The sequence below is a fragment of the Parasteatoda tepidariorum genome, chromosome 8, assembly GCF_982258835.1.
Source record: "Parasteatoda tepidariorum strain Cologne lab strain chromosome 8, Ptep-v5.0, whole genome shotgun sequence".
In the NCBI taxonomy this organism is placed as follows: domain Eukaryota; kingdom Metazoa; phylum Arthropoda; class Arachnida; order Araneae; family Theridiidae; genus Parasteatoda; species Parasteatoda tepidariorum.
The window spans coordinates 25,950,137-25,964,705 of NC_141762.1; the positions used below are offsets into that span (position 1 = coordinate 25,950,137).

Below are 14,569 nucleotides of genomic sequence, written 5' to 3' on the forward strand. Positions count from 1 at the left end.
ATTTAAAACAACCTCGAATTAAGCTTAGGTATAAATAAAATGATTTCATACACCTCAATAAATTCCTTACTCTCATTAGTTGAGATAAGGTAAATTTTTTATACCTCATAAATACCTCTTTTGCTACAAGTGTCAGAAAAGTTACCTGGTATACCTTAGAAGTCACCTCATCAGCCAGAGTAATTTGAAGTGAATTTTAAACAACCTCAAAATGAGCTGAAGTATATGTAAAACAACCTCTTACACCTACACCTCAATTACAACCTTTGTGAAATATAATTTTTATGGTTGTTTTCTGAGCAACATCAAATATACCATGTATATCTCAAAACAACCTGGATACCTCAAAAATACCTCAAATATACCTTAAATTTTTGTAAGGGTATATCATCCCATTTGTAAAAAGGCGCAGCTGCCTATAGCTAAAAGAGAGCATGTCGGGAATTCTGTCTTAGGAGCAACCTCCGAAATACGCTCACGTGACATGAATTCCAGAGTAAAATGCTTTCCCCTTTTAAATTCTACCTATTTCATTTGATCGGTCTCATAACTATTTAAATTTTTTATTTGATTTTCCAAAAAAAATTTAACAGGATACTCTTTATTATGATAGTTATTGATTTCATGTAGTGTTTTTCGTCGAAGTAACTGTAATTGAGGCATATACGTAATTCAATAAATTAATAACAATAAACATGGTCAAAAACATCTTCAGTGTAATAAAAACTATATTAATATTATTCAAGATGTAAAATTTTTAACTTAATCGATTGATTTCAAAAGTTGTAAAGTTATGTAGTTATTTAAGTTTTCAAAATTTTTTTAGTCAATGAACATTTTACAATGAAAGGCCAAGTGTGGTTTCAAATTACAAAAGTAAAACTAGCCAACCAACTAGCAGGCGTTATTAATTAAGTTTAATTGTCGACGTTATTAATTAAGTTTAATTGTCGATTAACTTCCAAAAAAGTAGTCGATGTATCCTAAAACTTTTTAACAGTTTTTTACATAATCTAAGACTTAAAAATGTCTCGAAAATCCAGACATTTTTAGTCTGGCATCATACAAAAAAGGGGGGCGCAAACTTTAACTACGCCTCTGTAAGGAACTTCTACGGACGAGGGGGATTCAAGTTCACATTTAAAAAAAATTGGTATGGATGAAATGCTTGATAACTTTAACTCATAATTTTGAAGAAAGCGATAAGTTTCACTGGATGGACTGCATCAAAAGTGAGATAGTAAATAAACGAATCCTATAAATTGGTTTTTTCTTAAATCGTGCAATTACATGTAAAAAAAAAAAGCAACTTCCGCCAGTAGATGGCACTAAAACACTAGGACTATGTTTCTCTCAATCCAGTGTAAGCCAATCAGATAATTTAAAAGTTCAGATAGACCTCCTTGCAGATTTGCCAGTCCAAATTAACCCTAAAACCATAAATAACAGTTTTAATCGAAATTCAAACTATATTAGAATTTATCTGAGGCATAAAATTCTTCTAAATGTTATGTAGAAACTTTTTAACGAATATTAAAAAGTTTTAGGATATATCGACTACTTTTTTGGAAATTATTCTTCGACAGCTAAACTTAATAACGTCTGCTAGTTGGTTGGCTAGTTTTACTTTTGTTATTTGAAATTGATATTCTAAGATCAAGCAAGCGTTTAATCCAGTAAGATATTTTTATCTTAATTATTTTTTTATGTCCTTTAAGAAGTCTTACGTGAGATCTAATTAATTTAGTAAACATTCATTGTTGTGATTATACTGTTCAAAAACTTTCTTTTCTTAATTATTATTTTCATTCTAAATGCAAACTGTCCTAACGATTTTTAAACTTTCCAATACTTTATTTTACTACGTAAAAGAATATTAATTTAAAATTTTTTTCTTTTAAAATTCATAATCAATGCGTTTGAAAAGAAAATTTCTATTGTTCTCTATTTTATTAAATGATATTATATGCATTATTATTAATATTTTTTAAATAGCTTATATTTATTTTGCATGAAGAATAAACCATTTTATTGATTTGATTCAAATAAGCGCTTTGCAACGTTTTAATGTGAAATATTATTGTAAACCAAATTTTTCATCTACATTTTCTTGTCAGTTAATATTCCTGTTAGGTCAATACATTTTTCATTGGATTTGTGGATATGCATCAATGATTTTTGTATAGTTTCAATTACTAGCATGAGAAACTTTAAGAATATCGAAACAAAATTAAAAACTATTTATGATGGTAAATAGGTTACAAGTCTTTTTCATTTTATATATTAAATATAGTGTAACCTGTAAAGTCATATTTCAGTAATGATGAAAGAGTTTTTAGTACTAATTATTCTCTGATATTAAACTAATAGCAGAAATACAGTAAAGAGTACATGCTATGAGATTTAATTAAACTTGTGAATTACAATTAATTTTAGAACATTTTATTTTGGAGAATAATTTATTAAATCATACTTATATCATGCTTCAAATAAAACATAAAAATTGTAATGAGAAAATTATAAACAAATTCACTAGCCTTTTTATATTTTTAAGTTTTCTATTATTCTGACAAATTCATACTCATAAAGTGATACAGTAAAGTGTTATTAGTATCTATTATATGAAGATTAGCTCTTTCAAATGTATAGAATTTTATGTATAAAACTTCTTTAAAAAACAAAAATAAAAACTTAACAAAAAATACTGAATACTTTATTTTGTGCTGGAATTTCTTGAATATTTTATAGATTGTTCACATATCATAGTTAAAAAAACAAACAAATAGTTAAAAGTCAAGAAAACTTTCTCTACAAAATGTTTTTTGACTTTTTATAGTTCTTATCCTTTTTAACTTGAATTAATGAACAAGCTGTAAAGTGTTAAGCTGTAAAGGTTATTTAAAATCAGCCAAAAATATTTTTGAATTATGAAACATTGTTTATTTAAACTTCATTATTGAAATCTTATTTTGAATTTATTATTTGACATCTTTTTTATGTTTATGAATAAAAATCTATTGATTGAAGAAAGAAAAAACATGTTTTTATGATGAGAATCCTCTTTCTATATAAGTCTTTGATCAATGAAATTTAAAAACTTGAACAATAACTATGCTTTTAACATCTTATTTGTGTGCAAACATTTAAGAAAGCGGCATTCAAAATCTGTTTTATTTATTTTATGTATGTTACGTACTTTTCTATGAAAAACATTGTAATTCTTGCCAAAAGCATATAAATCAACTCTTAAAATATCACAAGCAATTTAAAATGTTATATAAAAATTAGTATGAAAAATGAATGAAAAATACAAAAAAAAAAATTTATAAATAGGGTAGAAATATCATAAAATTATCAAAACATATCGTGAGTGTTACTCATCTTAAAACCAATTTTAATACACTTAAAATAATTAGTTGAATTATAATCATTGCTGTTTTTTTTTCTTTTTACCTTATTACATATCATAAAAATTATTTTTTTAGCAAGTCAACAAATAAATCATCATGATAATAGAGAATGCTTCAGAGCAACAAGATGAATATGAAGTGCAAGAACCTACTCCTGTTGAAGTTAGACCACTTTCTCCATCCAAATCTCCTCAATGTATAGTTTTTCCTTATATTGGACCTCCTGGCGCTGGTCCTGGTTTACTTGGTAGTAGACCAGGAGTTGGTAATATTGAATATCTTGTTGCATTAGAACAAGTAATTAATCTTTTACTTAAAAATTAATATTAACTAGGTACTAATAATTTTGTACAATATTTTCAAAATTGATTTTCTAGAATTGTATTTTCTATTTCACATTTTGAATATAAAAGTACAAAACCAAACCTTATTATTTATTTTTAAAAATCTAAGAGTTTTTATAAATGTGATGACATTTAACAATTCTTTCAAAATTAATGTGATTAAATTTCCTATTATTTTTCTTCAGTCATGTAAATTAATTGTACTAAAAATTTATAAGTCTATTGGTAGTATTTATCTCAAAAATTCATATATTTTTCTATTATTTTACAGAACTATATAGTTTGTCTACGGTAAGAACTCCCTCCGCCACAAAGTCTGAGGCCGTTTGCTGCTATGAACACAAGAATAGAGCATTTCAGAGAGGGTATCTCCTCTTCACTCTAGGGCTAACACACTAGATCAAAGAAAAATATTCCCTTTCTCTGGCTGTCCTGAGCCAAAACCTGTCCTAAATAATGGCCCCACACCCCTACTTGAAATAGTTATACCTCATTACCACAGTTCCAGACTAATGGCTGGGGATTTCTTATTTTAGACAAACTATAAGTTCTATTTATGTTATTCTGTAGCCTTCCATAAAGTTTAAAGTAATAATGAAATAAAAAGTATTATTTTTTAAATTTTGCAAGCTTTGAATAACATTATACCACAATTATCAAGTTTAATCTATTTTTATGCAATTTTTTAGAATGTTTAAGCACATAGGCTCACCTTGTATAACAAGTTCAAATGTTTATTGCAAAATATTTTCGAAGTCGTAAAAATGGAAGAAATTCTATTCTATTTTTAAAGAAACCAGGATGAACTATTGTTTCTGAAGCTACGATTATGTACTTTTCAAGCAAAGTGACTGGTATTTTATGTAAAGAGATAACTATTTTAAAGACAGGATTGTTATGTTGATTGACATAATGATCCGTAGGAAATCATTTTTACCTTTCATAGATTTATAGCATTTCATTTAAAAAAAATTTTTAAATTTCCAAATTCATAAGAGGAATAGTGATTTCGGGACGCATAAATATTATTTAATTCTGAAATTGTATTTATGTTCATCATCCAGGTTACACCCCAATGTCAACTTGCAGAGAATATTTGGTCCACTGAAAGCTTTTGATTTCATACAAATCTTCTTATATGTTGTAATGGTCAAAATCACTTTAAATCAAATTGATGATCAAACATTGTAGCACTTATTTTGCCATCACTTTAAACATTCTGAAAAAAATCTTTCAAGCTCTGTTTATCTATGTTTTATTTCTTTTATTAAGCTACTTTAAGTTTCTTAGCTAAGTTCTCAATTTAATAAATATAATGATTTCTATTTAAAAAAAAACTAGTTTCTAAGCTTTAAATATCGTTAACTAAAGAAAAAAAAAGGCATTCTGTAATATCCTTTATATTTAGTGTCTTCAATATCGCTCTTTACCTAAAACTCTTTTTATACCTTTAAAACTTATTAAAATATGTAAAGTATGCTTTTAACATGTTACAATGTAAACTATTACCTCAAGTTTATCTTTCTTTTTTTTATCAGGCATGAGATTCTTCTGCCTTTTAGTAGAATTTCTGACTTTCTAAACTTTAGAAAAACTTATATTTTTAAACTTTATTATTATTTTATTCACTTTAACTATGATTTTATACATAAAATTTAATAGTTTGTTGGACTGATACTGTTCCTACTGGCGATCACAACGCTCGAATACGCCATCTTGGGAGAGACCGGTTTCATGCCTTTGGCCTTTCTCCCTTCCCTCTCCTCCTCTTTTCAGTCATATAGGAATGTACTACGATATTTTTCCTTTTTATTTAATAAAAACATTTTTAAAATTTATATGATACTTTTCTTTAGAACTATGTTCTCCCTTCCCTCTCCTCCTCTTTTCAGTCGTATAGGAATGTACTACGATATTTTCCCTTTTCTTAATATTTTTCCTTTTTATTTAATAAAAACATTTTTAAAATTTCCGTGATACTTTTCTTTGGAACTATGTTTAATGTAGTTTTCAGTTCCATATAGTTTTCCAACTTAAAAGATTTTAATCTATATGAAAATCAAGAGAGAAACTAACATACTTCCTTCCTCCACACGCTAATGGGGAAAGCATGTGAAGTGTTGCCGTAGGTAGAGAGTTCTGCTCTACGTCACCTGCAGCCCATTTTGATCGCCAATATAATAATAATTATAAAAACAGAATAACTATAGATAAGTATGTAAATCCTTTTAATGCTAAATAGTTGCACACATTTTTATTTATTTATTCATTTTTTTATGATTTCAAATTTAAGTTATCAACTTAAATATGAAAGGTAAATTTAAGTTAAGGAAATTTATGTTATTAAGGAAAGAAAGTTAATTAAGTTAAGGAAATTTAAGTTATCAACTTAAATTAGGTACCTATTTTCAGATTTTTCGTTCTTTTCCCACTCTCATACTACTTGATTTATGCTATATTTGAACTATTAACGATATCTATTTGGTTTTTTTTTCCAGCATGCCACTAGTCTAAAGAGTGCCTTAGCCATAGCAGCATCTCTACAAAATACAAAGAACAAAAATGTAGACGTCGAAATAATATATGACTCCATTTATAACAGTCATGGTCAACTGAACAATAATTATGACATGTCTTCCAACCAGTAACATGTTTTTAAATTTCTTTTAATTTATTCATCACCTCACTTCAAATGACAATCCATTTTTAGTCATTTATCGTTTTAAACTTTCTTTCATATATCTGTTTAAAATTTGTAAAAATTTATCTTTTTGTTAGTCATTTTGCTTCATTTGTTAAAATAAGCACACAAAAAATACTTTTAAAAAGCATTTTACTTATTTTGCATTTTACAATTAAGTTAAGTCTTATTTCAATGCTTTTTATTATGTTAATTATAGAATATAATGATTCATCGTGGGCTTAAATTTTTCAATTTTAATAATTTTTAAGAAAGCGAATTTCTTATGGAACATTAGTAGGCTATCTTCTTATTTGAAGCTAATTTTTTTGACTATTTTATTCCTGTACAAAATAGAAAAAAAATTGCTCACTATGTTTGAACTCTTACTCTTAAGTTGTATTGTAAAAGTAAACTTAGTGGATTTAATGTGATAAAAAAAAACCCAATTCTACTGATTGTAACTTTAATTCTATTATCACTCTCGAATCTACTATGATTTTATATGTATAAAAAAAAAGTTTATTTTATTCTTATTCATTTTCGTTTAACTAAACTTAACAATACACTAAGGTTAATTTTATTTTGTTTATTTCTAGGTCAGGACTGTAATAAATTTAAACTTTTTTGAAGTTCTACTTTTTAAAAATTAGACTTTTTCTTTCTCACTATTGGAATAGTTGATATCATTAAACTACTTACGTTAATATAAGAACATAATTGCAATTAAAAAATATAAGAAACAATAATTAATTGGAATCAGTTTTGGTACTATTATAAGTTATTTCAATTTACTTTCAAAGAAGTCTGAAATTATTAAAACCGTTATGTAATGTAAGTAGGAATAGTTTACGTGGATTAATTATCTAACTTTCCAAATTTTTTAGAAAAATATATATAAAAGACCATTTTAATTCAAGGAAAAAACTTTCTCTTGGTTTTGATTGAAAAAATTTAGATATAACTGAAAATATATTGAAGTATGAATATGAGTTTGAGAGTATAATGTAAATTGTGACAGATAAGCTTGCTATGATAGGCAGAATATTTATAATTAAAGATGTGGGTGTATTTTTCAGATTAATGTTTGAAAACTAAATTATTGACCAAATTTGGTATTTATAGGGAATTTAATATTTATTAAACACAAAGTTCGTAATCAAAAAATATTTTTTTCAGGATAACTATTTATACCTCAATAAAACATGAAAAAAAAACTGGCCATCATATTAGAAAAACAAAAATTACTAAATTGTTAGATTACTAAATGTTTGTTTTGTTTTCCGACTAATATACTCTTATAATGAAATTGAATATCATAACATAATTTATTTGCGAATTACAGCTAAATACAATTTTTAATTTGAAAAAACAAATGTTTGCAGTTATCTATAAAAGTAATGAAAAAATTCTCTGTGATTTATAAGAGTAATATCCAAATTTGGTTTATGGTTTGTTTATGAAGGTCAAAATACCCCTCTTAATTAAAAAATAGCTATAGTTTTAATTTATTTTAAATATACTGTCGGTCAGAAAGTTTTAATTGTCCAATTTAGCAATGCAATAAATAGTTGGTGCTAATGAGAAGAATTATTGTGATATGTTTTTGAGGATTATATTGCATAAATTCCTAAATGGTATAATACAGAATGATTTCTATTTACCAAATCGTTAATTTTTAAATATAACTACAAATACTATGCAAACTACATATTATTATTAAAAAGATTAACTGTTGATTTATTTATAAATAATTTTAAAGTATATTTATTTATAAATAATTATTTGAATTGCTTGTAATGTTGATTAATTGAAGGCCTTATTTGAATTGTACTTCGCTTTAAAAAATAATGAAGGTAGCCTGACATTTGTGTTCATAAAAGTCATTTCTATATTCGAAAACTAGTCTAGTTCAATCTTATTTCTGCTGCGAAAGGCAGAGTACCAAAAAGGAAACAAGATAAAATTGATACACTCATTAGACTTTAAGGCTCTCTGTTGCAAAATGAAGAAAAGAAGAGTAATCCCACTATTCAAGTAAGGCATTCAGTTGTATCACTAATTACGTGTGATCAATCAACAAATTGCCTTCCAACAAATTATTACTAAATACTATGATTAACTATAATAATTTGCTCAAAACATTTACAAATATATTAAGTGTGAAGTGTTTGTGTGTTATTGCAACGAAATATTTTTCTTTTTAAAGAAATGATTATACTGCTATTTTATAATTATATACTATGATTACCTTTTTGCTCAATGCTTATCTTTATATTTGCTCAAACTTTTTTCTTGGATATTTTTATATTTTATTAGTACTCTGAATATATTGGGTTACAAAACTTTCAGCTGAATACTTTTGTTCTTGTTGATAAGATATTTATTTTGCTTATAAATTTTAAACTACCTTGATAAAAAGTCATCAGAAAATTAAAAAAATTGTAATACAAAAAACTGAGATGAAAACTTAATTTTTTTTTTTTTTTGTATTTATAACTTAAATGTTGTTCTCCAGTTATTTTAAGTTATTTATTTTCCAGTTATATAGTATATTTAAAAATGACGTTAGAATAAATAGCAGCATACGTATGTTAGTTTTTATTTTACTATATTGATGCTGAAAACTATGCAATACATTGTTATCTCTGTCGCAATATATGTCTGTTGTGTACAGCAATATATGCAAAAATTACTTTGAAGAAAAAGGTTAATATTTTTTAAAAATTCTTTTTTACTAATTTATATGTGAATGATACAAAAAGTATAAATGTAATACAATTGTTGCATTTCTATTTATTAATATTACTTGCATTTAAAATTTAAATTATTGTTTTATGTACAAAAATATTTTTAAACATCAAAACAGAGTGAATGTGTCAGTTTAAAGAGCTATTCTTAATTTACATATAAATTACAGGATTAGTGGCAGCTTTAAAGGTAAATTTCAAACAGTATTTTTATAAATTAACTGATTATCTAAATTTTGAAGAAGAAAAAACATAAATAGGGTGTTCAACATAAAGAAAAATTCAAGTTGCTGAAAATAATTGGCAAATAAACATTACGTAAAGGAAATTAAATTGAAATAAACAGTCACTTTACTAAAATGCAATTCAAAAGAAATAATATGTTTAATACTTGAATAAGACATAAACTAAATTAAAAAAAAAAAAAAAAACTTAACTGTATAAAATATCAAAAAGGTGATTAATATTAACTTGCTAGCACATAGAACCATTTTCTACCAAAACTCAAAATATATAAAGTAAAATTTTATTTATGTAATGGAATAGGCATTTACTTCTTTTTAAAATAAATTATATAATTTTAAATAATAAAACATAAAAATTGATATTAGTAAACATAAAAATTTGTTTCATGTTTATTAATTTATTAAAGAGTAATAAAATTATATATATTTTTGCAGAATTAAGATGGCAAGACTTGCAAAAAGAAAAAACAATCCAAGCATTTCATGAAACTTAGTAATATAGTATGGGTTTAAAAATGATTTAAGGCATTTTAATTTTGAACAAAAATTCTCAACTTCATATAAATATTATCAAGCTAAAAGAAATACTTATAAATATTCAAATAATTTCTGTTGCACTATAAATCAATTGTTAAATATTGTAAGCTTGCTTTAATAATTGAATTTAATAAATACATAACAAATAGATAATCAATGCAAAAATAATGCTTAAAGCACTTTTAAAAAACATATTGTCTAAAGAAATATAACAAAAATCATCACTATGTGCATACTATTATTGTAAGAAAATATGAAATTAAAAGAAAATATGAAGTCTTAATTTCTTATTAAAATGGTTAGATCCATCTATAAAGCATTCGAAATGAAAACAAATTATATTTAATGTTATTCCACTTTCAGATATATCATTAATGTTGTCAACATTGTTTCTTTTCATTATACTTCAATATTTCTCATTTGCTGTTGGCCAAAGAAAAGTGTATATATAAATATTATTTACCGATGTTGTGCTAAGAGTATTTTGTAGTTTATTTCTATTTAAATGTTTTACATATTTATGGCAATTAAAATAATGTGTGTATAGTAAGTGTGTGAATAATACTATATTAAGGATTAGTACATTCTATAATTTATTCAGAATTATGTAATATCTTATCATGGTAGACTGTAGTTATTTATGATGTGTAAGTGAAGATACTTTTTAGGAGTTTGTTTCAATGAATTTATGACATAGAATGTATGTATCTGGATCCTCTATAATATGTTATAAGTTAAAATTCATACATAGTAAATTACTCTGAAGTTTTTAAATCTTTACTAAATAAAATTAGAAAGTTTCCCTGCATTCTCGTGGTGATTTTCACATACATTACATGCTTTTTCTTGGGACAAAAAAAAACCTTTCTATGATAATCAATTTGGAAATTTCATCTCACTTTCCTTATTTTATAGATAACAAAATTAATTAAAAAACAGAAACATAATTTAAATTTTAAAAAAATATATATCATTTTTAATATAGTGAGAAATGTAAGATTTTCATTGCTTTATAGAAAATAATAGTGTTCTGTTAATATGATTATGTTCTAATAACTAAGCGACAATCCTAACTTCATCATTTTTGAGGCACCACTTAATTTAAATTTAATATAGAGGAACTCACACCATCGAAATTTTATCCCCACAAAACATAAATAATTTTTAAAATCTGTATTATCAGTTCTCAACTTTTGTGGAAAATTGTGTATGAATCCAGCTTGAATCAATAGTATTGCAATTTCTATTGCTTTTTTTTTGGGGGGGGGGGTAAATCTTATAAGTAAAATGCTTTATATTAAAATAAAAAAATTATCACGAGTCAAAAATGAAGCACAATTATACAAAGATGGGCGTTGTATTTCTCAAATCACCTGAATAACTTCCCGATTCTTAAGTTTCATTTGTTTGTGATTAAGAAACATCAAAATCTAGAGGTCATAGACATTTTTACTGCAGTAAATGCAAATTTTTACCCCAATAAGTGTTATGAAAATTTATTTTAAAAAATGTTTTTAAATTTAATTATACTAATTTAATTTATTTCTTTTACTATATGATGATTTTAACTAGTATATTAAAATGCATTAGAAAAAAATTTATAATTATTGATTAATAATTGGAACTCTTTAAGGAATAAATTTAATATTTAACAATTCTATACATTTAAGTACTTTATAAGGTCGATAAGTAAATAAGGGTCTGAATCAAGGTGCATAGCGTTTTTGAAAAGTGCTTATTTTCGATTTGTAAAAGCCCATAAAGGTGCTTTTTTCATTGGGTGTTTTTAAACAGTGCTTAATTTTCCCTTTTCCAAATTGAGATTTTTTCTTTAGCATGTTGATTTTCGTCACGAATTATGCAGAAAGACACTGTTCACATTGTTCTATTCAACGTTTTCACAATTAATCCAACCCCAACCTATTTCGGCGCATCGATGAAAACGCCTGTTAATTTACATGATTCAAAAATTTTGACAATTGTAAAAAACAATGCTAAAAGAATTTTTTTCCGACATGACTGTTAAAACCAGATAAAATCGTCAATTGTCAAAAACTTTCCAACCCTGCCTAATTATGATATTCTTTTAAAGTGCTTCAAAATATTATTAGAATGCTTGAAAAGTTCTTATTTTTGGTTGAATAATTTGGCTACGCACCCTGTGAATGTTAACATGATAAGTATAGGAATTGAAAAACTACAATAAGGATGGCAAGTTTTATTTGTTTGATATGTACAGTCATAACAATTCAACAAAATAAGGAACAGCACTCATAATACTTCATAGGATACTTAAGCATCCACTTAATTCACAGAGTAGTATGCATTAACCGGGAGATTATATTTTTAAAGAAAGCCAACTCACTAACAACTAATTAACAAGCCAGTGTAAATTTGTACATACACTGCATACATACTAAAAACAATACTGAGAATAGGAAAAAAATGTAACATTCTCGCATCATTATATGCAATAATTTGATTTATTACAATAACTGCTGATGGAAAATTTTATTAAAAAATGCTCTTCAACGTCAAACGTTATTTTTAATAAAATTCATCAAAAACAAAAGTTGAGATTTATCAATTGTAAAACATATGTTTTACCACAGCTAAAACTTTCATAGATTTTTATCAGGAAAGTCATGAATACAAAAATAACAAATACAAAAGAATTTTAAAATTTAGTTAGCAAATATCTGATATTCGTAACTCTTGCAGTAAGCCAACAGAATAAATGAATAGGAATATTTTAAACATACTAAAAACACTATGCTTTAATTTAATGATTTTATTTTTAAATTGTTTATAATTTTTCTTCTATGACAAACTTATAAAATACAAATACTATACTCACAGCTTACAGGAAAATTTATTTTATGTTATCAAATTTCCTATGCAAAATAAAATTGCTTAACTCACAATGTGCCAATCAGGTTAAGACAGTGAGCTTAGAAATACTAACACTGTAACTACTTCTTTACAAAAAAAAGGCAAACCTGGTGAAACTGAAGCTTCACATAGAAAATATAATATTTTTTTTTAAAGTTGTTGCCACTCACTGTCCCCATGAATCAGCAATATGTCTGACAAGGAAGATTAAAAGTTTTCTTTCAAAAAATTGTTACACTACTCGGCAGATCAGCAGTTAATGACTTAGTTAATGTTCCTGTTTTAATAACTATAAAATTTTATGTTATGTTGTTAAAACAAATTATCTAAAGGAGAACCATTTCGCAACTTCTCCTTTAGTTTTAAATAATTATATTTAGAAAGACACTAATATTATAAACAGAAAAAAAAACTTTTTTTAAATATTTAGCCATCTTTTTTTTTTTTTTTTTATAAAATCTATATTTTTTGATGATTATATTTATATATATATATAATCTTTTAAAGAATAGAATTTATATATTTAGTAAAATGCAACATTTGATGATTTTATGGCTTTTCTAGTGATTCAAAAATTTTAAAAAGCATGATTTTAAAACTGCTATATTTATTTGCAAGCAATTCAACTTAATTTTTGATGTTTTACATGGTAAATTTTGAGATATCAACTTGAGTAACTATATAACTTTTCCAAAAATTCTTTAAATAAAATTACAGAAAAGTTCGTCAAAACCTTGATACATAAATAATAATTTTAATTTAAAAAAGTCATTTTTTACAATCAATATATATATATATATATATAGTTTTAACCAGATGGAGTACATAGACTCGTTTAATAACTAGGAATTTTTATAAAACAAACATTAACATGCGTTAAATTTTTGAGCGGGAATTGAGTCAACAGTCAGTAAATTTTCAGTAAAATATATTATAAATTAAAAATATATTTATTTATATTTCCAAAAATCGAAATGCAACCTCAAAACTGACTGAAAACTCTATTTTATAAAATAAATCATTTATAACTACAAGATGGAATCATCAAGCTTATCAAAAATACACTTATTGCTATACTAAATATTTTAACACCATTTCACAAAATATATCTAGGCACTTATACTGCATAACAGGGAACCTTAGAGCAAATAATCATTCACAGGTAAATGAAAGCATTTTATAGTCTAAATCTACAGTATGAGCTGCCAATCAATCTGTCAATAAATTAGAGAAAAATATAATAATAAAACACTGGATAAAAACACGAACACAAATGTTTTATTTAGCAATGTACCAAAACATAGAAGAGATGTTTTAAGAAAGTAATACTAATACTTGTAATAATACAAATAAAAACTTGTAGAATATCATGATTGAATATTCTCAATACCATTTCTAAAGAAAAAAAAATTAAAAACATATTTCAATAATAAAAAAAACAGAGATTCTAAAACTAAAAAGAAAGGAAAAAAAATGTGGATTTCAATTGAGGTGATAAAAAAAATTTTTAATAATGAAAATGAGTGAGATGCAATCAAAAGCCCACATGATGATGTAAAAATAATACTTTAATATACGCCCTTAAAGCAATAACATGAAGAATAATAACACTTGTTTTTTTAATCTTTTTCATCAATTTGTAATTATTATAAAAGTAATGAAAAAATGGAGATATTAAAAAAGAAAATTACTAGTAAAACACATACATTAC

The 14,569-nt window shown here is 25.0% G+C and overlaps 1 protein-coding gene across 2 annotated transcripts; it reads left to right on the forward strand.

Annotated features, from left to right (window-relative positions):
- Positions 1-1,518: 1,518 nt before the first annotated feature.
- On the forward strand, positions 1,519-10,774 carry LOC107436910 (uncharacterized). 2 transcript variants are annotated; one of them, XM_071180564.2, is made up of 3 exons: positions 1,519-1,676; positions 3,486-3,707; positions 6,253-10,774. In XM_071180564.2, exons 2-3 carry the CDS (start codon positions 3,507-3,509, stop codon positions 6,400-6,402), a joined length of 351 nt encoding a protein of 116 aa, XP_071036665.1. In that variant the 5' UTR covers positions 1,519-1,676; positions 3,486-3,506; the 3' UTR covers positions 6,403-10,774. The 2 variants fall into 2 exon arrangements, with proteins under 2 accessions (XP_071036665.1, XP_071036666.1); XM_071180565.2 differs by lacking the exon at positions 1,519-1,676 and adding an exon at positions 1,692-1,746.
- The last annotated feature ends 3,795 nt before the right edge of the window (positions 10,775-14,569 follow it).